This window comes from Plasmodium malariae (assembly GCF_900090045.1).
Source record: "Plasmodium malariae genome assembly, chromosome: 11".
In the NCBI taxonomy this organism is placed as follows: Eukaryota; Apicomplexa; class Aconoidasida; order Haemosporida; family Plasmodiidae; genus Plasmodium; species Plasmodium malariae.
Window position 1 is genome coordinate 1,567,513 of NC_041785.1, and position 26,811 is coordinate 1,594,323.

The window sequence follows — 26,811 nt, forward strand, 5'->3', positions numbered from 1 at the left end:
GTAAAACTGCATTTACATAGTTGTATATTTGTATAACACTATGTACACACATTTATGAGTTGCATGCACAGGTGTATATGATGGATACACATAATATGTGCATGCAATAACGTAAAATATGATCCATCATTTTTTTTTTTTTTTTTGTTTGAAGTTCATATTTAACAAAATATAATTCATATACATAATACATTACTGCATGACAAAAACATTTGTTTCGTCTAAATGATAAAATAGTAATAAAATAAAAATGAAATAAAATAAAATAAAATAAACACAAAGTCACAAAATAATAAAATAATTAATTCATCATTTTGTGTACATTTTTTTTTATTTTCCCGTAAGAGATTTTGTTCAAAAAAAATTGTATATTCTTTAAATATGAAATACATACCCGCTTTGGCATATAAATATATATATGCTTATATTTGTTTATATATGTATATATCTGTTTTCCCTTTTATTTTTTCTATTATGTGAATATTATGTGTATACGCATGATGATGACTACTGCGAATACAACATATATTATGTGCATGTGCACATATCTCATTGTACATTTATATATATATATACAATTTATATTGACATATAATATATATATAAAATATACATTTTATTTATTTATATATTTATTTATATATTTATTTATATATTTATTTATTTATATATTTATTTATTTATACATGTATGATCGGAGGTATACGTTAGTACGGGGGACGAAGTGCATTACGAACTTGAACTCATTGAAATTTCTCTTAACTTTTTTTTTTTTTTTTTTTTTTTCTTCAATAATATTATTTCCTTTTTTATTTTTTCCATCTTATTTTTCGTATTTTTCTTATCCTTTTTAATTTATTTTACTTTAATATGCTTTATATATATACTTTTTTATTATTTGCATACATGATTTGACTTCTTTATTTTTACTTTTAGTATATATACTTGAGAAAATATATTAAAGCGTGAAAAAACTACTAAAGTACATATATGTATATATATATAAAAATAATATATATTTCTTATAATAAAAGGGAATTATATATATATATATATATATATAAAAAGAAAATTTTATTTAAGTTTATAACGAAGAAAAGCTGATTGCATGACTTCATTGATACAAGGCCATGAATAAACTCATTTTACTCGAATGCTTAGGTTTTATCAAATTTATTAAAAAAAAAAAATTTTAAATTAACGTGTGTTATGATAAAAATTGCTTAAGTTTTTTGTATAATATATTTAAAACGAGAAGAGGAGAAAAAAAAAAAAAAAAAAAAAATATACATTTACATATACACAAACATATATATATATATATATATGCACATATGTATATGTATATTTTGTATGTATATGTTTTTATGCGTGTACATACTAAACCCGCGTGCCAATGCTAATGTTACATTTGTTCGTGAAATATTTTATATCTTTTAAAAATTGTTTTAATTCAAAAAATGAAAAAGGATAAAAAAAAAAAAAAAAAAAAGAAAAGAACATCTTGATTTTAAAAATTAAAAAGTATTAAAAACCTTAAATTAAATAATATTTCAATGTTTCTTTTCCATCTCTTTTTTTATCTATTTTTCTTAAAAAAAAATATGGCAGAGGATCGTGGTCCGTGAAGTACCATAAAATAGGATGTACATAAATACATATACATGATATATTACATACATATGTGTGTATGTGCGAAGAACGATATTGTTGCGCGTGGGTGTAGTATAAACATGTTGGAGAAAATAAGCATACAACAATGCATAATAAATAATACGTAATAGCAAACCTGTGCACACAGAACGAACAGTCAATTTTCCAAACGTTAACCCATTACTTACATTTTCTAAGGTAACCCCTCTTTTTCTTTTTTTTTTTTAACTTGTTATTTGTTTTTTCTGGGTATTCATTATATAGTGTACTTCTTCATATACATTAATTAAAAAGAAAAAAAAAAAAGGCATGGAAAAAGACGTGGAAAGAGAAATTAAAAAAGTAATATAAATAGAAAATGAAACAGAAACTATAACAGAAATTATACCAGAAAATGAAAAAGATAATGAAAAGGTGTAAAATTAAAAATACGTAAGACTGAACAGAGAATAAAATTGCAGTCGTTCCTTATGTGATGAGTACATAATATATTCTACCGGAGAACGCGGCTTTTTGCAACGTCAGTTCAGCGACCACCCATACGATACATACATTACCTGTATTTATACATGAATCTATATATTCACATATATGTATAAGCATTTTAACAAGTGTGTGCCTATGCATGCACATCATAATGCACTACATATTTTTACATCGATTTTGCAAAATACTATCTATGTCTACGGATCCCTCCCGCTGTGTCATTTGCTACGATTCCACGTTATACATAAAAATGGATGGGTTTCCAGGATTGGATAATTTATATATATCCGTATTGTCAATTTCACATTTTTTAGTATTTTCCAATACTTGTATATCTCCTAAATTCAAACTCCTTTTCATAAAATCTACATTATTTTTTATTAATTGTATTTCATCATATGGTAGAGTTAATTCGTACTGATTATTATTTAGGGTAACATTATCTTTAACTAGGAATGTAGCAAAGCTGAGTATTTCTTTTTTTTCATTTTTTGGTAAATTATTAACATATGGATTTTGTACTAGAAGATTAATATAATTTGATGGTAACTTCTTGTCTTCACTATTATTTATAATACTATTTAAAATGTCGATAATTTTTTTTTGAGTATCATTATATTCCCTTGCAACATAAACTATAGCTTTAAATTTCATTCCTTCTTCTTCATCATCTTTGTAATTTTCCTCTTCATAGTTTTTACAAATGTCGTTATTGCTTACATTTGTATTTCCGCTAACACACGGATTTACGTTAACATTATTAACATGGTCCACGCCTCCTTTTTGAATGCCATTTTTGTTGATCATTTCTTTACATTGCCCCTCTGGTTGCTGCTTATGGTTATTCACTTCATTGGTTTCATTCGATTTGATCATACTATTATTCGGAACGCTACTCTTTGAAACACTCATTGTGCTCTTCTTCCCCTGGTTGACTTCGCTCGTATCGCTTTTCGTTTTCTGTTTATTATTTTTATTAATAACTTTGTCATATGATTTACGAAATATTTCCACGACATTTAGTAAATTATTATATTGCTTGTGCATAACTATTGAAAAATTGGTATGTTCTGTTGGTGGCCATTTCTGATTTATTAAAAATTTTTCTTTTTTTAAAATATAAGTCCATATATGTTCAGTAATATGTGGAATAATAGGATTTATAATAATACAAATCCTTTCAATAAAAAAATTAACAGTATCTTTGTGCATGTGTATTTTATCGCACATTATTCGATATGTATCTCTCTTTAATAGCATGTCATAAAATCCATATTTGAGTACATCTCTAAATAGTAATTTTTCATAAGACTCTTTACATTTATTCGTTAAATAATTTATTTCATTTTCAAAAATACGATCATTGAACGTTTTTTCACCACATCTAAATATGTACACATTATTCTTTGTTTCAATACAAAAGTTTATCAAGTTATATAATTTCATAATAGCACTATTTGCTGTGTCTGTATTAAAATTCGCATCTTCTATAGAATCCCCTGCATCTGCTAAAGCAATTCTTGTACCATCACTTGTATACAAACCTATACTCTCTTCTATAGTAATAAAATTTCCTTTACTCTTAGACATTTTTTCTTTATTTACTAATACATGTCCATTACAAAAAAAAGATTTTGGAAAATATTTTATTGTTTCATAATTATTTAAATCTAATTGATCTATCTCATTTAATATTTCATTCTGTTTATCTAGTATACTCTTTTCCTCCATATGACATTCTTTATTTTTTTTATATATTTTTTTACCCCATATAGCTACATGGTTAAATAAGGCCATAGTTAAATGATTAAAAATTAAATCTTTCCCTGATATTCTCACATCAAATGGATACCAATATTGAAACTCTCTTCTTATCTTTTTCAATTTATCAGTTGTAATATTTTTACTTATCTTACTTGTATCATCACTTATATCAAATACGTAATCAAAGAATTCGTCGTTTAAATCATTCACCTCGATGTTTAGAAGTCCACGATCCTTTCCATCTACACTACCCTGAAGAAAATGACTGATCGTATAGTAAGCCATGTATATGGTGGAATCGGACAGGCTTTCAATTAGTTCCTTCTCTGTTCGAATCTGCATCTCCTTCTCCTCAATTTGTTCCTTTTGTCCCTCTTGTGCCACTTCCTTACTTTGCATATATTTATCATCTGTACTACTACTCGAAATGTTTTTCTCTTCCACGGGATTTCCTCCCTCCCCTCCTTTACACGCCAACGAGTTGAAATCCGGCATGTATGTTCCTAACCCGTATGCCCTACTACATGACCAATCATCGAGCCAAAAGATTACATGCTGTAATTGTTTATACAAAACATCATTGTATGTTTGAAAATTTGTCTTCTTTAACTGTATTAAAACATCCTTTTTGAATTCTAAATTCCCATAATTAATATACCATTGATTACACAAAGCTGCAATGCACTTGACATTATTCCTATCTATAACAAGCACTTCTGGTTCGTTATATAAAAATCCTTCATTATTTTTAATAATATATTGTTTTGCTAATTTTCTACAATTAAATGTTTTCATACCTACATATGGCTCTACAGTCATCGTGCCTTCAAAATACTGTTTTTTATATAAAACTTCTTTAATTTTTTGTAATTTTGCATCTTTACTTGATACAATTTTTTCATTATCATAATAATACTTACCACTATTGGTCCCAATTTCTGGCAATTCAATACACGAATGACTTTCATTGTTCAAATACTCTTCCTTTAAATTGTATTTCTCACAATAAAAATTTTTTTTTTTTCTTATCTCTTCTAAACATGCATAGTCATCTGTACTGTCACTTGACACACAAGGAACTATCGCTGTAGAAACATTCATTTTAATAGTAGTCATTGGTAAAATATATAAATTTTTTATCTTCGACAAATTTGTGTATGTCCTCAACCCAATCAGAGATTCTCCCTTTATCTTACACAAAACTAAAACATCCCTCAGGTCGTTGATGTTGTCCAGTTTATTGTTCGCACTTGCTCCACTACTATTCACTCCAACACTGCTGCAATCACTGCTAGTAGCCGTTTTCCCGTCTGCACTTCCCCCCCAATTAGATTTGTCCATCCGCATGAGAAGAGGAATTATGCCCTGATATGCCATATTGTACAAACTATTTTCCGAACAAATGTATATATTTTCGCACTTTTCCAAAATATCTTCCTTTGTCAAAATGTTATTAACATAGTTTTTATCTCCATAATGCAATACTTGCTTGTCAAATCCTAAGGTAACATAGTAATAATCGTTAGGATTTACAAAAGTATAATTCTGACCATAGGCTGTTTCTGGTTTTAACGTGCTTCCTAACAAAATGATTTTTTTTTTTTTAAAAAAATCTTCATTAAATATTTCATTTTTCAAATGCCGGTCCTCCTCCGATGGAGAGAAACTCACTCCCTTCATAGTAGCCGTGGAAGCCGCAGTAGCAGTTGTTGTTGAACTGGATGCGGTCCTACAAGTATTAGTAAAAATAGTATAAAACTCTTTATAATCATGTACATATATTTTTATGAGTGTATACTCTTGACATTTGACCCCTTCTCCTTCTGATCTCTCATGATCTGCACATGCTTGATTATTGACTCTACTAAAGATTGTAATTCTGCTTCCATAATATATTAAATTTTTCTTATATAATGTATTAAACTGCCAGTTTACAAATTTATCATAATACTGATTCATATTAGTAGTAATAAAAGACCTCCTCCAATCACAATATAAACCAAATGAATTTAAATGCTCCTTTGCTTTAGATGAGAAATAATAACACCAATATTCTGGATTTTGAAATAAATGAATTTCGTCATCTCCTATATTCATTTGTTTCATAATCTCATACTGTGTATTTTGTTTGGATCCTTTCGACTGTGCTTTGCTCTTATTAGACCTAAAGATAGTTGCATCGATGTTTTTACTACCGTTCATAGTGTTATCCTTAGTACTATTCGTCGTGTTATCCTTAGTACTATTCGTCGTGTTATCCTTAGTACTATTCGTCGTGTTATCCTTAGTACTATTCGTCGTGTTATCCTTGGTATTATTCGTAGTGGTATGCTTAGTGTTCGTCATAGCAGTACCTTTTTCTACCTCCTGTTCTCCATTTACTATCCCTTCATCTTCCCTATTTTCCAATGCATTATTTGCTACTTGATGTTCATATTTTCCTTCGAGTTTATTTTTTAACGTTTTGTTCTTTAACTCATTTTTCAATTTGTCCGCACATACAACAATTGGTGTACCGGTACAATGAAAAGAGAAAGGTAACAACACATTATCACATATCATATTTTTATATCTAACCAAAAATTCTAATTTACTTAATGTAAATGCATGGCCAATATGTAATAATCCATTCATATATGGATATGGGAAATTACCTGTAAATCTTGATTCATTCTTATCAACAAATTCTCTTTCACATATGTTATGTTCCTTCCATAAATTTTGAATATTCTTTTCAATATTTAACAGGTTTGTACGACGAGCCATATTTATGTTTGGAGTGTACCAACACGTGTGTATATATGCATACGTATATAATATGTACGTATTTGCATATGCAACTACACGTATGGGTGGAGTATATGTATATATATGTGTATATATATATGCACTTATAAATGCGTGCGGGGAGTGGTACATATAATTCGCGCTTCGTTTAAATACATATATATATATATGTGCGCATGTACATGTACTTACACGCACCTGATAACGAGTGGCAACATACCTAGAACAGTATTAGCGGCTTCTTATTAAGAACACAAATTTTAGATATTTACAAATACATACACAAGTATACGTTCTAACTATAACATAAGGAAAAACAAATATTGAATGAACATGAATGGTACATTCAAAATATATTTACATAAATATATCAGTACATTATGCATACGAGGGAAGGGGGAGGGTGCATATACATAAACGTGCGGGCGTACGGATGTATGTAAGATCGTACACGTACATTAATGTAATATATACAAAATAAATACATATATATGTGTATATACATACATACATGTAATACGCACACGTACTACATAGCATGAAGCTTTCTCTGCCTTCAAAATATACTGCTTGTTGTAGAAGATTATTCATGTAAAAATGAAAAAATAATGAAATATATAAATATAAAAATGTAAAGATTAAAAGGTATGCATGTGGAATAGTTAAAAAATATAAATATGGAAAAATTATAAAGTACAAAAATATAAAAATTAAAAAGTATAAAAATTACAAATTATAAATTATAAATTACAAAATAAAAAGGAAAAAATAAAATAAAAAAAAAAAAAAAAAAGAAAGAAAAAAGAAAAGATATTTAAAATGTGAAAATTTTTTAAATAAAATTTAATGAAATGGTGAGAACAAATAAAAAAAAAGGAGAGAAGAAAAAGAAAAAAAAAAAAAAAAGAAAAGAAAAAGAAAAAGAAAAAGAAAAAGAAAAAGGTAAACCATTGGCAAGGGATTTAAAATAAAAGCACTTTATTATTTGAGAAATGATTATTCAAAAGAGTAGTACAATAAGATGTTAATATTTATAAAATTAAAAAGAAAAAATGAACCTTGTGTGTTCTCTTATTTTTAGTCATCTTTAATTGTAAGTATTAAAATAAATATTTACGAGATACGAGTATTATTATCTATGAATATACATACATAAGTACATAATACGTAAGTATACATTAATACTTAAATGATTTTGCGTTGTATGTGTTAGGCTTTTTTTTTTGATTCATAAATTAAAGGAAGCTTAAGCCAGTACATAAATATACGATGTAGTACAATTTTTCTTTATCTTTATAATTGCAAAACTCTATATTATTTATTCTTAAGTACTTTGTATTTCTAAGCTTCCATTATATTAAACTACATTACAATACAATATGGTACTCTTTATTTTTTTTGTTTTTATTTGTATAAAATTTTCTGATATTTTTATTTAATTTTTCTAGTATGTTTTGTTTCTTTATTATTAGTATTTGTTTTTTCCTTTATTCTTTTATTCTTTTTATTCTGTTCATTTATACTTTTTTATTTGAATGATATTGCTATATATTCATATGTATATATATAATGATATTATTATGCTATAATGGGAAAAATTGTGTACACCTTTTTAATGTTTCTCTATTATTTTTCTGCAAATATATATAATATACGCTTGAGTATTGGCAATAAGTTTACTCTTTTTTGAATGTGTATTATAATCGTTTTTCTTCTATTTTTCGCCTTTTTTTTTTTTTTTTTTACTTTTGTTTGTTTTCATGCTATGCTTGTTTCTCTGTTTTGTTGGTTTGTTTGTAAGCATATATTTATATCGATACATAAATGTTTACAAATATTATACATATTTTTCAACAGGAAAATTTTTTTTTTTTTTTTTTTATTTTTTTATATAGCCCTATTTAAAAATTAAATTCTTTTCCTTCTCTTTTTCGTTTGATGCAGTACGAACCTTTACATTGAACAGTATCAACGTCCAGTTGACATTGCGTTTGTTTGTGATAAGCACGTTGTTTATTTTTTATTCTGTATTTTTTCCTTTTTATTTCTTATTATTTCCCTTTTTTATTATTTTTCTTTTTTATTTTTTTTAAAGTTTGCAAAAAATGCCAAGTTGAATTAAAAATAATGTAACTTGTGCAAGTTATAAAAATATGTTAATTATAAAGCTTTTCATTTGTTCCCTTTTTATTTAAATCTTTATTCGTTTCTCTGTCCGCGTCGATGTTTGCATATTTTCTACCGTTATGGCTCCTTTATATCATATATCTTCAAATAAATAGAAAATGAAAAATTTGCTCCTTCACGTTATGATCATATGGTTGCCTCTCTTGTCATTCACCTTTATGATCAAAAGGGCATGTGTCAAGTCTTTGAACTTACTGTCTGTTAAATGTGTAATGTTAAAAAAATGAAATAAAACAAATGAACAGTTGAGCAGTTGAACAGTTGAGCAGTTGAACAGTTGAACAGTTGAGCAGTTGAACAGTTGAACAGTTGAGAAGCTGAACAGTTGAGCAGTTGAGCAGCTGAACAGTTGAGAAGCTGAACAGTTGAGCAGCTGAACAGTTGAACAGTTGAAAAACTGAACAGTTGAAAAACTGAACAATAGAAATAGTTCATGCAAAAGTGCATATTAGTGATTGGATCCGTAATTCATGCGGCGTGATGTACGCACTTCCTCCCATGTGTATATGCATACGTATATGTGTGTACATAAGCAAATGTATACTCTGTGCACTCTTCCTAACCATTTTACACTCTTAATGATACCCCGTGTTTCTTCATCGTGTTCCCCATTAATGAATGACTTAAATTTAGTAATGGCTATCATAAATATTTTTTTTTTTTTTTTTCCCCCCCATATTTTTAAGTAGCATTATAACGTGTACAGAAAAAAAAATAAAAGATCTTTAAAGGTTTACTTGTATCCTCGCTTTTTAAAAAATATATTAGCACCATTAGAAAATGCGCAATTTAAAAATTATTTTTTTTATCGATCGTTATCACGTATATGTGTTTCGTTAAGTAGTGCCTTTTCGTTAAGCGCAAGAATTCATTTGTATAGAAAGAATATAAATAATATATTATTAACACAGCTATTATTGAATAATGAAATTTTAATAAAAATATTAAGAATATGTTGGTTATATAAGTTAAGTCATCTCATTGACAAAAACATAAAATCATGTCGCTATTTATCAACCATGTTTTATATTATTAGTATATATATAGATATATTATTTACCTATGATTTTTCAAATAATCCTTATTTTTACTGCATGCTTTATTCTGCTTCCTCCATTTTAAAAAGCTTGAGTATGCTTACATACACGTCCATCAGACCAATTACAAACGTTCATCTATGGCAAATTCTGTCTAGTTGTTCAGATAGAAATTATCAACAAAAAACCTTTGGATTAATAACAGACGGTGCAAATGAGAATGGTCAGGATGTGCATTTAAGTGATAATAAACACAGAGATGAAAAAAAGTTGAAGGATCATACGAATGCTATTAATAACGTATGCGATGCGTTTACGAATAATATTTCTTCAGGAAAGGAGGATGTATATAATGATGAGATAGAAGTGGGCAACAACAACAGTGTAAACCTTCGAGGTGATCCTACTGATAGTCATGATGATTGTCATGCTGATAACCATCGTATACCAGAAAATCATGCAAATTATATGCCAAGGAAAACATTCTTCATAGGAGAAGTTAGTGTAATAGTTGACTTACTCTCGTCCCTCGTGGACTTACTAACAGCTCTTCTTTTTTCACGTGCAATGAAATACATAAAGCAAAAGTTTTATTTTTATATTTTGTTATCCTCTGTACATTTGTTTTTCTCATACAAGGAATTACAGCATTTACTAATGTACGAAAGCAAGATTTAATTTGAAAAAGCGCACACGGTATAGCGAATTATAAGTAAAGCGTACACCTATATGTGTATGGACATATGAACTTCCACCCTTATTAATGTGCATATTATGATTGGGTACTTGTTCGTTCTACTAAAGATACAACCACATGTTCACGCCTTAACTATTTTTATATTTTTTTTTTTTTTTTTCTCAACATGACGAAAAAATCTTAGATTTGCTTCCAATTTAACATTAATTAATAAAGTAAATATATAAGCATATAAATAATTAAATGAACTAATAAACAAATAAGTGAACAAATAAATGAACAAAATTCCTTTTCCTTTGTATACTTTGAAATTTCCAAAAAAAAAAAAAAAAAAAAAAAAATTTAACAGCGTTTAGATTAGGTAATTCTTTTTTTTTTTTTTTTTTTTTTGGTAAATGTATATTGTAATAATGTAGTTCACTTTACATAGTAACAAAACATACGATAAATGGAAATCGTTTGTTACTTATAAATAAGCCATTTTTAAATATTCCATATTGACACAAGTACATATATATATATATATATGTATAAGTGTATGAACAAATATACATATTAACTTTACTACACTGTATAACGTTTCTGCTAAATCATGGTATTTATAAAAGTTGAATGGAGTTAAAATAATAAAAAACATCTTTTACAAAAAAAATAAAATAAAGAAACATATTAAAGTATTAAAAATGTATCTTCTATAGAGAGAAGGTGGGGGGGGGGGCTTATAAAAAAAAAAAAAAAAAAAAATGGACACTAATATTTTTTAAAGCAGTGGTTAATCTCAATTTTAATTAATTAAATTGTTATCAGTTCAATCATACATTCGAATTGTATTTAATATCTAGAATGTGTAATTTTTCTTTTTGCTTTAGTCCTCCTCCGGGTACGTGTAAGGACAGTCGATGTACAGTTTCTAACAAAAAAGGGATACATTAACATGGACGTAATTATGCATATATATATGTACGTATGGGTATATGTAAGTACAGGTACACCTATGTACATATATGCGTAGGATGGCATACAGGATATATATAAACCATTCCATGCGCATTGTTTAACATGTAGAACGTAACATATATTTTTGCATACCCCTTTATTTATTTTCTTCCATATATTATTAAACCAGATTCCCCAAAAATAGGATGTAACACATCCCCCCGTTACAACAAAAAGCCAGTAGCGACTGTTATGCTTCAATATGTGATCATAAATTCTTATGGAAAAACAAGTGTACATGCAAATATATGTATATAAATAAATATATATATATATAAGTAGCTTCACTGCTTCGTAAAACTATTAATCGGTTTCTCTCACACATACATATATACACCTCCTTCCACGGGGATGCTTACTTCGTTTTATTCAATGCAACGAAAAAGGGATTGAAAATATCCTTTCCTTTTCTACTCTTCCCAAGTGATTTCCATATAAAAGAGGGGTAAGTGTCACTGAATGGACTTCCAAAAACCACTGAAAGGTGAAGATAATATGAGAGTCATATGTTTATTTTCAATATGGAAATGAAAAGGAAATGGAAAGTATGGCAGAAAAAACAAAAAAAAAATAGATTGTTCATACGCAATTTCATATTTTACACTGCTAATATTTAACACATATATATATATATATGTATATATATATAATATAAAATTTACTTTTACGAAGTCAAAATTAATCTAATGCAATAAATATGTAGTTATAATTTTGTATTCCTGATATACTTTTACAAAAGCAGTTCTATTTTGATGAGAAAAAAATTAAAAAAATAAATTAAAACTGAGAACAGTTAACAGTTTCTTCTTTACTATAGGAATGAAAAAGTGTCAATGGAAATATTTAGAAATTTATCTTTTTATAATCCTCTGTATTTTTGAAATCTCTTTTTCAGTCTGTATTTTTATTATTATTATTTTTTTTTTTTTGCTTGTATTTTTTAACACTTTTTTGGTAAGGTATTAACACACTTATTTGTAAGCATTTTAGTGTCGAGTAATGCTGGACATATATACATATATTTGTATGCGTTTATATGTATACATATATACATATATACATATATATATATTTTTTTTTTTTTTTTTTTTTTTTTTTTTTGAAACATAATGTATATGTACATGTATTTGGAGTTACTGTTCTTAGTGAAAGTTTGCTTCAAGATTTTTAGAGAACTTTTACATTTTGTCAAAAATTTTTTTTTAATGGATTTATTTATGTTTATTCCTTTTTTATTTCTGAACAATTACTATTTAATTTTTTGAGCTTTACTTTTTGCCTTTTATTTTAACCTCTTTCTTTCCTCCCTTTAACTCGTATTTATTTACCTTTTAAATATTCCATATTTGTTGTAAAGAATGTTCACTGCGCATTGTTGCTCCTAAGAATAATGTAACTATATGTTAATTTCTACTGAAGCGCTTATCATTTATTTTTTGTCAGTTTTAAGAAACGTGAAAGGTGGAAATGTTTTTATATATTTGCTCCAGGTAATCGCCACTATAGTGGGTATTCAAACGTGCAAATGTACAATTGAATGTGGATACATATATAGATATATACAAACATATACACATACTTACATACGTACATATTTATAGATATATATATAAACATATACACATACTTATATACGTACATATATATAGATATATACCCACATACTTCCATAAATACATATGTACATATGTGCATATAAACATTTTTACATTTATATATTCCTTACCATTTAAATGTGACTTGGCTCTTTAAAACGAAGGGAAAATAATGAATTTAATATTAATCAGTATAAAGAGTATTTATAAGCATAAGGACGATTTTTTTTTCAAAACAGACAATAGACAAACGAACCATTTAAAAAATATTTTAAAGGTAAAGGTAAATCAGACGGTAAAAGTCGGGGTGATTAATAAAGGCAAGGGGGAAGGAGTTATCATAGAAGAAAATAAAAATTTTTATGTTATAAAATTGTTAACACCTATACATTTGGAAAAATCGGAAGATAAATTTATTCCTGTTGATATAGCTATATGTATACCTAGACCAAAAGTTTTAAGCAAATCGTTACAACAATTATCGTCAGTTGGTGTTAAAAGGATCATTATTGTATTTTCCGAGTATTCAAATAAGTCTTATGAATCAAGTAAAATTTTAAAAAATGAAGAAATAAAATATGCACTTCAGTTAGGACTGGAACAAGCCATGTGTACACAATTTCCTGAAATTTATATACATTACTCGTTCAGCTCCTTTTTTATGAACATTCAGAAATATAGCGATGAAAATACTATAAAACTGTGTGCACACACAGATATAAAAATAAAAGATACCAACTTAGTTGAGTATTGTATATTAAATAAAGAAAGAGGGAAAATTCTTTTAATGCTCGGATGTGAAAGAGGTTTTTCCGAGCTTGAAATTTATTTGATAAATAAATTGCAATTTCATTTTCTTAATATAACTGAAAGAATTTTAAAATGTGAAACAGCTTTGTTAATTATTATCGGTCAGTTACTTTTATTAACAGAAAATATATCCATTCGACCGAGTGGGAAAAAAATGAGAAGATCTTCTAGAAATATTCGCGATGTAAGGAAAGATAATTCGATCATATTGGACAAGAACAAAAAGGGAAATACACATAACGTGCATAATATACATAATACGAGTAATACACATAATACACGCAATACGTATAATATACAAACTAACGGCACTTTTCAAAATAAAACAGAAATGATCAACGAAATTAAAAGTATATTAAAAAAGGAAACATTTTTACCTGAACAGTTAATAAATTCCATAAACAATTTTATACATGATCAGGAAAATACTGAAATGATGGAAGATATTTCGAATAATTATGAAAAGGATTATATGGTGAAGGAAAATACAAATATTATTGATTCCCTTTTAAAAATCATACATTCTTTTAACACAGATGAAAAAAATAAGTTTCAAAATATTTATCTAACTTTACTACTTAAGAAAATAAAATATAAAAGTAAATATTATATGTCATATAATGATACAAGAAATATCATTGATGAGGACGGTGTGTTTATATATAGGACACAGAGATACGTGTCAAAAAAGAAAAATTCTTTAAATGATATGCAGCCCTTGTAGCACCTTAAGGAATGCAATTTTTTTTTTTTTTTTCCCTAATAAAAATAAACTTCCGATGTACCGAAGTCCTTCACATAAATAGCTGTTACCGCTAATATTTTAATGTTTTTGTCTCTTCTGCTTTTAAGCAAATATTTTAACGTATATATATATATATATATATATATATATATATATATATATATGTCTATACTTTGGACTATGCTAAAAAAATGCAGAATATGTTTAAACTGCTTCATCATAAATAAATTTTATGTTTGTTACGCTTTATTAATTAATACTTCAATTTTGTGTCTTACTTTTTTGTTTTATTTTGATATAGACCAGTATGTCAGTTCAACCCGTTTTTCGTTATTTAATTATGTAAAGAAAAAAAAAAAAAAATAAAATAAAAAATATAGTAAAATAAAAAATATAGTAAAATAAAAAATATAATACAATAAAAAATATAATACAATAAAAAATATAATACAATAAAAAATATAATAAAATAAAAAAATATAAAATAAAAAATATAATACAATAAAAAATATAATACAATAAAAAATATAATAAAATAAAAAATATGATAAAATAAAAAATATAACAAAATAGAAAATATAAAAAAATAAAATAAAAAAAAAAAATTGCTTTAAAATATGTGCAGCATATTGTCCCTATTTTTAACGAATGATACCGTTTTCGAATTAGTTTACATTTATCTCTGCATTTCATATAAAAGCACCACTGCACATGTGAATAGTTAGTTAATCTGTTTTCAGTTTTTATGAAGAAACTTAAGTATTATTGTAAAGGATACTTTTCTTTTAATTCTTCAATTTTATCCTCAAAAGTTATTTCGTAAGGAAACCTTGGGAATTTATTTCCATATATTTTCCTCATGAGTAACCATTTGGTAAAACATTCAACTTCGTATACAGTCATTCTATGAACGTTTATCTTTTTGCTTATTAAAAAATTGTACATATCCTTTCTAGGTTCATAATCTGGGTTTATTCCTTTGATATAATATTCCCAGCTTTTTCCTTCATCTGTTTTTAAATCGTTAAGAAAATTTTCAATTTCACAATTTTGGCTTTTTTCTGTTGTAAAGAACTTACGAAATGACAATTTATTTTTCCTTATTCCATTTGATTTCCTGTAAAGTAGTTTTATCATATTTTTTCAACTCCTTGCTTAATTTTTCACTTGTACAGTATATGTTTCATTTCGCATGTATCTTTTTCGTTTATTTGTACACACATTCATTTATTTTGATATATATCCTGTTATAGTTTTTTTTTTTTTTTCTTAAATTTTAACTTCTTAATAGCGCCCTTTTTAATCCTTTCCTTTCAATGATAATTAACTTTTCAAATTTTTTTTTTCCTTCAAAAAATTAAAGCACGGACGGGGAAAAAGGAAGAAAAACTTTTTTTTACCTATTCCTCATAATGTTTGTAAAAGAATTAATACAAAATTTCATTTTTACGCATTTTTGCTTTTAACAATACGTGTGAAAAAAGGATTGAAAATGGAAAAAAAAGAAAGAAAAAGGAAAATATCACGTAGTAAGAATGCCAACATGTGTATTTTCTTAAAAGGACATTTAATATAAAGCGAAAATTAAAGAAAAAAAAAAAAAATAAAATAAAATAAAAATACACTCAAGGAGCTTTCCTCTATTTAATGTTAAAATTAAAATATATTGACAATATAATTGAAAAAAAGAGAAGTAACAAAAAAATTAAGGGGCTATAAAAACTGTCAAATCGTAGACGTGCCAGAAGGGGTTCCCTCGTTTTTCGCCTACAAAAAAAAAAAAAAAAAAAAATTAAAATTGTCAAATAAAATAAAATTAAGTAAAATTATATAAAATTGAATAAAATTAAGTAAAATTAAATAAAATTGAATAAAATTGAATAAAATGAAATAAAATTGAATAAAATTGAATAAAATGAAATAAAATTGATTAAAATTAAGTAAAATTGAATAAAATTGAATAAAATTAAGTAAAATTGAATAAAATTGAATAGAATGAAATAAAATTAAATAAAATTGAATAAAATTATGTCAAATAAAATTAAAATAAATTAAATAAAATGAAATAAAATAATAAATTTGGAAAAGGTGCAAAAACAACACGTTGAATTCCCCTTTTAATGTGTAGCCATTATTTCACGCCAGAAAACATATTTATGAAAAAAATATCCTCAAACAGTGCAAATATACGTAGAAATATTCGTATGCATATATATGATACTATAATATCGTTTTTTCAATGCTCTCATTTTTAAACGGTGCCACGGGGCCCTATATTCTATGCTGTTGGTTATATTTCTAAATAGAAGAATATGCAAATGCACATCAACCACACTCAGTTGTCAATTTATCACATTTTAGCGCGATTTTCTTTCAAGTAATCATACTTTTGAATGATCTCTATTCGCTTTAAAAAGAAGAAGTAGGAAGACAGTAGGGATGTGAGCGAAGTGGCTAGTAGCAAAATAATAACAATGTCAAGGTTTTTATTTTCATTTTTGTACTTCTCTAAAAATAGTGCCAACAGGGTAATATAAACAGACACAAGAGTATAATGTAAGAATGTCCTTTCAGCAGCAAAATTAATTTTTGGATCAATTTTGAGTAAATTAATTTTTTCAAATGTTTTAAAATTTTTATTATATTTCTGATTTATCCATGAAAATGTTTTTTCTCTTAAATCCCCCTTGTGTAAAGAGTTATAACTTGAATAATCAAAAATACTGTTATACTCATTTGATACAAAATTTTTTTTATAATATCGATTTTTATTTATTTCTTTTGTATATACAGAATCTAGATGTGTGTTTTGCATATTATAACCACTTGAACGTTTTAACGTAAATTCTGATGAGTTATTTGTTGAGTTAAATTTTTCATGTATATTTCTGTGTATCCATATAGGTATATACTTAATTTTTTCTGAGTGTAATAGAGCCATAGCTGTTTGATATTTCGAATACTTATATGCATTAATAGATTCATTACTATTTAATATATTATTAATCCATTCAGGCATCTTTTCTGCTTTTAATTTCACTTCTATAATACCATAGTTTAGTCTAATTATTTCATTTTTTCCTAAGGCCTCTTCAGCTAATCTACACCAATGCTCTCTTCTTTCAACGTACTCATTTAACATAGACACATTAGTGTCTATGGATATTCGAACAGAATTATCATTGCTCAGCTGAAAAGCAGATCTCAAATAAGACGTCCTTATTACTGGTTCCAGTTCGTATTGTATTATCATTTTCTGTATTTCCTTTCCCAGTTTTATGTTTTTCTTTATTTTTTTCTCTAATGCTACAACTGCTTCTGCGTCGTTTGTACCTCCACCATCCTTTATCTCGTCACCCCCATTCGTGCTTCTACCCAGTAACTGCCGCTTCCTTTTGCTCAACCTGTTCAGGAAAAAATCTTTAACATTTAACTTACCCGTCATAAACTTTAACACATATTTCTGTTCAAGCTCAAACCTTTCCTTTGTCGAGGCCTCACCAGTCCATTCCTCGTGGTGCGTTTTTCTTTCAATGAATATCACTTTGTCAGGGTCTTCCTCATTATCGTTATACCATCGGAATCGAATAAGCTGAGCGTTCTCATACCTAAGAATTCTTTTAGAATAGCATGTGGCCTCTTTGTTGTCAAAATAGACAGAAGTTATTTGCTGTGACTCGTTCAGCAATTTAATATTCTCTTCCTCCCCATCCGTCTCTCCTCTCGGGGTGCCGTTAGCAGTTATGTTAGAAGTTATGTTCGGAGTTACATTTGCAGCTACATTAGCCGCTACATTAGCAGCTACATTAGAAGCTACATTAGCCGCTACATTAGCAGCTACATTAGAAGCTACATTAGAAGCTACATTAGAAGCTACATTAGAAGCTACATTAGCAGCTACATTAGCAGCTACATTAGAAGCTACATTAGAAGCTACATTAGCAGCTACATTAGCAGCTACATTAGAAGCTACATTAGAAGCTACATTAGAAGCTACATTAGCAGCTACATTAGCAGCTACACTAGCAGCTACACTAGCAGCCACGTTAGATGCTTCCCTTGAACTACCCACTTCACATGACTCATATTTTTGACTTTTCATTAAACACCTAAAATGGGCATCGAGATCCTCGTTACTGAGGCCAAATATTAGGTAAGGTAGATGCTTCACAATTTTTACTTTTGTATAAACGATGTTATCATATTTTATTAAAAATTTTGTGGAAATACGTTCAAACGTATCTGGCGGTTTCCATGTAGTATTATTTATTTCTTTTATACTATGTTCATTTAATGAACGAAGTAAGGTATATAAATAAGACAAATATACTATTAAGTTATCAATGTTTATGTTACAGAATTTCTCTTTAATCAAACTTAGTAAGAGCCATTGGTTTATTGATATATTCATTATTTTATCAAAGAAAAAACCTAACTTCATTACAATTTTACTATTTTTATGAACATAAAAATCCAAATGTATTATTTCACATCCTATTAAATCGAGTTCTTTTTCTATTTCACCATTTTCCACATTATTTATGCTACCCTCTATGGATTTTATTTTATTATACATACTAATTAACTTGTCAAGTATATCTCTATATTTATTTTCTGCAAATGTGTTTATCTTCTTTATTTCTTGACTAATGATATCATTGTACAAAAATGGTGGCAGCATTTTTATACCTGCGTTTGGAGAAGCGGAAAAAGGAGCCCACGCGTTAATGGGAGATATGTGCATGTATAAGTGGTGTGTACGTAAGTGTGTATGTATGTATGTATGTGTGCATGTGCATGTGCGTAGATGTATGCGGGCCTGCTCGTATTTATGTACACAGATGTACACATCTGCACGAGAGCGCGGGGACTGGGTTTTCCCAGATAGAAGAGTCTACTCGAACAAGAAAAACAGATTAAGCCAACTTAATTATATACGACTTATCATTTTTTTTATTATTTTTTTTTTTTTAAATTAACCTTGCTTATCCACCTTTTTAGCGGCATTCTGTAATAGGCCTTTTTCTAGCTGCAATAAAAAAAAAAAAAAAAAATATGAATAGTAGGAAATATACACATTTTAAAGGAATTCAAACACGTCACATTACAGCAGTTAAGACACACGGGGAAATATGAAAAGGATACATTATTCAAAAACGGCTCAAAAAAAAAAAAAAAAATAGAAAAGAAAAATATGCGTATGTGCTCATATATATATTATATATATATACGTATACATTTTTCTTTTTTTAGGGTGTACCTTCTTTTTGTACTTTTTTCCCATCTTCAATATTTTTCTCCTTATTTTTTTGTACGACACGTAATACTTCCTGTAGTGATTTGGTATGTCCTCCATTTTTCAGTTTGGATAAGTGCTTATTCTTCTTTGGGCAAATAAAAGTATATTTATCAGTCTCTCCTGTTTTTGCTTCGACAAAAAAAATATGAACATACGTACAAGGGGAATGCTCACATATATTAATATATATGTGGCTCACACTTCGGTACGTATGTATATACATATATACACACACCCTCGCAAGCATACACATACACTCATACAATTCTTATGCACTCAAAAACGTTGAAGAAAAACCCTACTTTATCAAAATGTTAAATTTACCGTAACGTGAATAGTAACAACAAAAATATGTTCAAGTTGTATTTTTTTTTTTTATTTTTTTTTTTTTTTTCTCTTTATATATTCACATAATCTAGTAGTACTAACTACCATACAAATGTGTGTATAATTCCTTATTGGCTCCTTATTGTAACTTATATATTTCTTTTTAATTACAACAAAATCAACTTTTTAAATTTTATAAAAAATTGAAATAATGAATTATTTTTAAATATATATTTGAATGGAGTACGATCTTATTACTCTTTTTTTTTTTTTTTTTTTTTTAATTTTTAATTTTTACATATTCTTCTGTGCATTTTGTTCTAAGAACCGTGAGATATAGTAGCTACCTTTTTTTTTTTTTTTTTTTTTTTTTTTTTTGTTGAACCGGTTCAAGTATCAAATGTATAATACCTGGAGTGATATTAAAAAATTTACAACATTAAAAAATAGTTCTTCATGCGTATTGGTCATTGTGTTTGCTCCAAGTACTCTTATGTATGTATGTATGTATTTATATATATACATATGTACTTATATATATACATATGTACTTATAGATATACATATGTACTTATATATATACATATGTACTTATATATATGTATGTTTCCTTTCGCATTAAGGCATAATACAGAATATATATGATGCACTGCTTATTTACCAAAACACATACAATACATCCCATTGTTCTTAAAAATATGAAATTCATTTAAAAATTTGTCAATATTTTTTTTTTAATTTATTTTACCACTTATATTATATTGAACTCTTTTTTTTTTTTTTTTTTGCTAAATGTGAAGGAGCAGGAAAAATAAGTTTTTGAACAAAAGGGAAAAAATGCTTATAAAGTATGTACATAATATGGTATATCTGTTTACATATTAATATATGTATATATTCACAAGCTTACAATCATATAAATTTGTTACTCCTTTAACGGTTTTTTCCCCACATATGACAGGAATATGCATATATGTACATAAATATACAAGTTAGTAAGTGCATAAATGTACACATTAGTAAGTACATATGTATACACGTAGTAAGTACATATGTATACACGTTAGTACATATGTATACACGTTAGTAAGTATATAGGTATACATTTCTTCACCTAACGTATTTTACAAATTTTTGAAAACCTTTTTCAAAATTTTGGTCAAACAAAATAAAAACACCATGGGTATACTTAACACTCCTTTTTTTTTTAAATGACATGTATATACATAGTATTATATAAATTACGAAAAAGAAAAATAGAGGATATAATATAGCTAGGAGTGGAAACCCTAATAGGATAAATTTTAAGGACATAAGTAGTAAAAGCTAACGAAGAAATAAACAAAGTGATAGGACAAGGGATAATAAGGAACAAAAGGCACGAAGTAGTAAAACGCAAAATCTGCAAAGGCTGCACAAAAAAAAAAAAAAAAAAAAAAAGACTTTTATTTTGAAGTCATATAGAAAATGTCGAAAAATGCAACCATTTCCCGACACATGACTAATAGGAAGTTGATATGAATTTTTTTTTTTTTTTTTTTTTTTTCTTCAATTACCATTTTATATTTAATTTCTTTTCCTTCTTCTCATGTTGTATAAATTATATTATAACTCTCTGTCCCCACTTCTTTTTTTATCAACAAAATGAACAATAAAATAAAAATTATTAGTTGTTTCTGTCTTGCCGCTTCGGGCACGTACTACCTTTATGTACATAAAAGGGGGAAGCTCATGTACATGTTAAAATGTATTTTATTTTTAAACAATGGGAAGAAGGACGGATCGACTGAAAGAACTTTGCTTGTAAACAATGAGAAGAACGATGGAAAGTCTACCTGTAGTGAAAATGTTATTTTAAATGAAAGTACATCTATTGTAAGTACAGACAATGAATCTAATTTTATAGGTGAACATAATATTATTAATGATGGAAAAATAGTGCTAAAAGATTTAAGTGGGAACAGTTTAGATAAGAACATTTTACATGATGATGGTTTGGATAACAACGACATAAGCACGAATAAGAGATGTTTTTCAGAGGATGATGGAAGTACACTGACAGACGTAGAGGATATTAGTAATATAAACGATAGAAGAAGTTTTAATGTGGTTCAAATAAAAAAAAAAAAAAAAAGCATGCGTAATAACTGCGGTAATAACGGCAGTAATAGTGGCAGTAATAGCAGTAGTAGTCGTCGTAGTAATAGGAAGAGCGGTACAAATTTTAGAAGACATGAAAAGGGAGAGGACTCAAGGGAAAATAGATGTATAGTGGGGAAATACGATGAAGAGAAAGAGGAAGAAGAATATAGGGAGAGGAAAAAAAAAAAAAAAAAAAAAAAAACGTAGAAGATGATAAAGGGGAAGATGACACGTCCAACCCGTTAAACATTTCCACCCCTTTTAACGAGAGCAGGGTGATACTTCCAGAAAATTATAAAATATATTTTAAATCGTTTGGATGCGCTCATAACAGTTCGGATTCGGAATTTATGATGGGGCTATTAAGTAATTACGGTTTTCAGTTTGTTAAAAATATTGAGGACTGCAATATTTGTATCATCAATAGTTGCACAGTGAAGAACCCAAGTGAAGAAAGTATGAAAACGATTATTAATTATGTAAATAAGTTAAACAGGTTGAATAGTAGTGATACCAATATGGGGAGTGTAAACAAACAAAAAGCGCACAAAAAAAAGCAACAAGGAACACAAAAAGGAGAACAAAAAGGAGAACAAAAAGAACAAAAAAAAAAAAAAAAAAAAATAGACGAATTGAAGTATGGAAGTGAAGGACATTTAGAATACTTGTCGACCTCATCCTCGGGGTTATCCGATTTTCCTGAATTTTCCAACTTTTTGGGTGTTTCAAATTTTGACAAAATTTCGGATGATAAGAAAGGTGAAAGTGAAAAAATGAGGAGCACTTGTGGAGGTGAAAAGAATGATGGCATATATACTGAGAAAATCAACAAGGAAGAATGTTTATGTACTATGAAAAAGGAGGACACAGACAAAGCAAATGATTTAATTTGCCATGATAGAGGAAATAAACTGTTTGGAAAAAATGAAGAGAGGAAGGAAGACACTAACATGTGTGGAATTAGTTTATTGGTGGAAGGTGAAAAAGAAAACAAGCTGATTGATAAGCGGCATACCGCTAATAAGCGGAACAATAACGAGATAGCACAAAACTGCTCACCCTGGAGAGATATTAAAATAATCGTGTGTGGATGCGTTCCGCAGGCCGAAAAAGACATGGAGATATTTGAAAACATTTCGCTAGTTGGCGTTAATAATATTGACAAGATAGTGGATGTTGTAGAGAATGTAATTAAAGGTTATCATGTCAAATATTTGAAACAATCGAAAAAAATGACTTCATTAAATCTTCCTAAGATAAGAAAAAATAAATATATTGAAATAATAAATATTAATAATGGGTGTTTAGGAAATTGCACATATTGTAAAACAAAATTTGCAAGAGGAGATTTAGTTAGTTACAATATAAGTGATATTGTTAATAGAATAAAATATGTATGTAGTGAAGAAAATATAAAAGAAATATGGTTAACGTCGGAAGACACAGGTGCATACGGTATAGACCTAGACCTAAATATTGCCATTTTGTTAAAACAAATTTTAGAGTGCGTTGAACATGGAGATGTAATGATACGACTGGGTATGACTAACCCGCCTTATATTTTAAAACATGTTAAAGATATATGTAATTTATTAAAACATAAAAATATGTATGAATTTATTCATATTCCTGTTCAAAGTGCTAGTAATAATGTTTTAAAAAATATGAACAGGGAGTATAATATTGAAGATTTCATATATGTAGTAGAAAATTTACGCAAACATGTACCTAATATAACTATCTCAACAGATATTATATGTGGATTTCCTTATGAGACTGTAGATGATCATAATGAAACTATTCATTTAATTAAAAAATATAAATTTCCTATTTTAAACATCTCACAGTTTTATCCTAGGAAAGGTACTGTAGCATATAATATGAAAAAAATTAATACAAAAATTGTTAAAAATAGATCTAGAGAAGTAACTGATGTTTTTCTTTCTTATAAGAATAATTATGATTTCTTACAAGGGACTATACAAAATGTTTTGTTTACTGAACTGTCATCTAAAAGTGAGCATATAATAGGACATACAAAACAGTATGTCAAGGTATTGCTATCAAATAAAGAAAATCAAAATATTCATTTATTAGGTCATTTCACTTCTTGCAAAATTGTTTCAACGCACAAATGGCATGTAGTTGCACAGTTAGTATGATATACAAGGGAGCAGCATTTCGGCCTTGTGCACCTCGCCCCAGATGGGTTATTCCGTAGAAGCTTTTGTTGCTTCGTGCTCCTTTTTATCTGTACCTGAGCGTGTGTACCTGTATATGTGACAGTTACACCCATACGTGTGTGCTATTCTCTGACTTATTAGATTTCTACGTATTTGTGTTTTTGCTCCTTTCCCATAAATTTTAGTTTAATACAAACATCTCTGATTACATGTTTGTGTATGCATTTTTTGCGGGCACTCAGTTATGTATTAATTTGAACTTTTATTTATGAATCATTCAGTCTGTTTTTTTTTTTTTTTTCTCCTTACTTTTTCCTTCCTAATATTTACAATAATATGCTGTATTTATGTAATTTTCACTTTTTTTTTTTTTTTTTTTTTTGAAATCAAACCTACTGTCTTACCCTTTGTTGTTATGAAAACACGATGGTACTACTTTTTAAGCATCTTTGTTTGTGCCAGTTTTATATGCCATTTTATGCGACATGTCCTATCATATTTTACCTTGCTCTTAACATTACGTTTAATACTTTTTTTTTTTTTTTCTTAACCCCTTTTTAAATAAATATTTGTTGATAAACTTTTGTTTTTATTAGACATTTTATTAATTACAAAAAAAAATAAGATTGTTATGACAGTTTTATATATATATATATATATATATATATATTATTTTTAAGACGAAGAAAATAAATGAAACATAAAAGTCTAATTCATTTTTTTTTTTTTTTTTTTGGACACAAAATTTGGTCTATAAGTGTAGTACCTTCTTTATTTTTTTACTTTTTTTGTTTTATCCTTTATTTATATCATTTTTTTTTATGTTATATTCTGGCTTAACAAAATGTTTTGTATTTATCATAAGTGCACAAATAAAAGGTGAAGGACATTTATAAGAAATAAATAAGAGTAAACGAAAACAAACAAACCCACTAAATACAAATTTTTTGAGCTTGCTTATGTGCATATATGCCCAGTGATCAAGCATAAGGGAAACGCCGCATTAGCTTCAGTCTACTTTCTGTATGTAAGTTGGTGCATTTATAAATATATGTATGTTCTCATGTTTGTATGTTTGCATGTTCGCATGTTTGCATGTGTGTGTTTTTTTTTTTTTTTTTAATGTATGAACATGTTCAGGTGAAATAGATTGCACTGGAAAAATATATTCATGTGACCTTTGAGGAAAAAGTGCACTTCATTCTTACCACGTAGGCAAATATTACTATGTATTATGAAAAAAGAAAAAAAATAAATAAATAAAATAAAATAAATAAAATAAAATAAAATAAATAAAATAAAATAAAATAAATTAATAGGGTCATATATTTATTTTCTTACGAAGGAAAAGTTGATAAAAGTATTCCCACATCAGCAGCGTCTTATTTTTTTTTTTTTTTTTTAAACGCACAAAAATTTTATTAACCTTTTGAGCGATAGTAAGGTTGTCTGTGCGTATACACATAACTATAAGCATACAAACATACATGCATACATACGCCCAAACGAATGTAATAACACACCAACATAAGTTACGTACATGTACGCAACTGTAAACGCACACTTTGAGCCTATTCAAGTAAAATGTGCGACAAAAAAGAAAAAAATTAAACATGACTCATTATTAAGGCAAAGGCACCTTTTTTTTTACTTATCGTTTTTAAATCGAGATTAAATTTTAAGAATTGTACATACTTTTGTGCTCTATAACAAGTTTTGGTTTTTTGTGCATTTTACTATTCATGTACTCCATTTGTTAAATCAACAATTCATATATGATTTATTTCCTTTTTCGCCTGTTAATTTTTTTTTTTTTTTTTTTTTTTTCAATTGATATTGAAAAGGAAAACGTTAATAATGTACCCATGCTTACAAAGACAGCAAAAAAATGCGCCAAATGTAAAGACACATGTATATATATATATATATATATATATATATATACAAATATGCCTGTGTTAGATTTTTTCTTTTTTCTTTTTTTTTTCTTGGATGTTTCCTCAATTCCCTTATACTGATAATATAATACCATATTTATTACAATACATTTTTTCAGTTATTGTTTATTTTACCATATTTGTTTAAAAAAGAGTCAAAATAATT

The 26,811-nt window shown here is 27.3% G+C and overlaps 7 protein-coding genes across 7 annotated transcripts; 3 read left to right on the forward strand and 4 right to left on the reverse strand.

Annotated features, from left to right (window-relative positions):
* Positions 1–2,364: 2,364 nt before the first annotated feature.
* On the reverse strand, positions 2,365–6,669 carry PmUG01_11040800 (leucine--tRNA ligase, putative; the record flags this gene model as incomplete). Its single annotated transcript, XM_029006069.1, has 1 exon — positions 2,365–6,669. The coding sequence occupies one exon, from the start codon at positions 6,667–6,669 to the stop codon at positions 2,365–2,367; it is 4,305 nt and encodes a 1,434-aa protein (XP_028862595.1).
* A 2,897-nt stretch (positions 6,670–9,566) lies between these two features.
* PmUG01_11040900 (conserved Plasmodium protein, unknown function) lies at positions 9,567–10,592 on the forward strand (the record flags this gene model as incomplete). The annotated part of the gene is made up of 1 exon (XM_029006070.1): positions 9,567–10,592. A coding segment is annotated over one exon (1,026 nt), but the record flags the coding sequence as incomplete, so codon positions are not given.
* An 884-nt stretch (positions 10,593–11,476) lies between these two features.
* QCR9 (cytochrome b-c1 complex subunit 9, putative) lies at positions 11,477–12,212 on the reverse strand (the record flags this gene model as incomplete). The annotated part of the gene is made up of 4 exons (XM_029006071.1): positions 11,477–11,521; positions 11,701–11,824; positions 11,967–12,084; position 12,212. Coding segments are annotated over 4 exons (288 nt in total).
* A 1,162-nt stretch (positions 12,213–13,374) lies between these two features.
* Positions 13,375–14,736, forward strand: PmUG01_11041100 (RNA methyltransferase, putative; the record flags this gene model as incomplete). The annotated part of the gene is made up of 1 exon (XM_029006072.1): positions 13,375–14,736. The coding sequence occupies one exon, from the start codon at positions 13,375–13,377 to the stop codon at positions 14,734–14,736; it is 1,362 nt and encodes a 453-aa protein (XP_028862598.1).
* Positions 14,737–15,519: 783 nt separating this feature from the next.
* Positions 15,520–15,894, reverse strand: PmUG01_11041200 (conserved Plasmodium protein, unknown function; the record flags this gene model as incomplete). Its single annotated transcript, XM_029006073.1, has 1 exon — positions 15,520–15,894. One exon carries the CDS (start codon positions 15,892–15,894, stop codon positions 15,520–15,522), a length of 375 nt encoding a protein of 124 aa, XP_028862599.1.
* Positions 15,895–16,397: 503 nt separating this feature from the next.
* PmUG01_11041300 (vacuolar transporter chaperone, putative) lies at positions 16,398–20,113 on the reverse strand (the record flags this gene model as incomplete). The annotated part of the gene is made up of 4 exons (XM_029006074.1): positions 16,398–16,524; positions 17,145–19,446; positions 19,738–19,786; positions 20,018–20,113. 4 exons carry the CDS (start codon positions 20,111–20,113, stop codon positions 16,398–16,400), a joined length of 2,574 nt encoding a protein of 857 aa, XP_028862600.1.
* A 1,914-nt stretch (positions 20,114–22,027) lies between these two features.
* On the forward strand, positions 22,028–24,687 carry PmUG01_11041400 (tRNA modifying enzyme, putative; the record flags this gene model as incomplete). Its single annotated transcript, XM_029006075.1, is given in 2 exon segments — positions 22,028–22,717; positions 22,732–24,687. The coding sequence occupies 2 exon segments, from the start codon at positions 22,028–22,030 to the stop codon at positions 24,685–24,687; spliced, it is 2,646 nt and encodes an 881-aa protein (XP_028862601.1).
* Between the last annotated feature and the right edge of the window lie 2,124 nt (positions 24,688–26,811).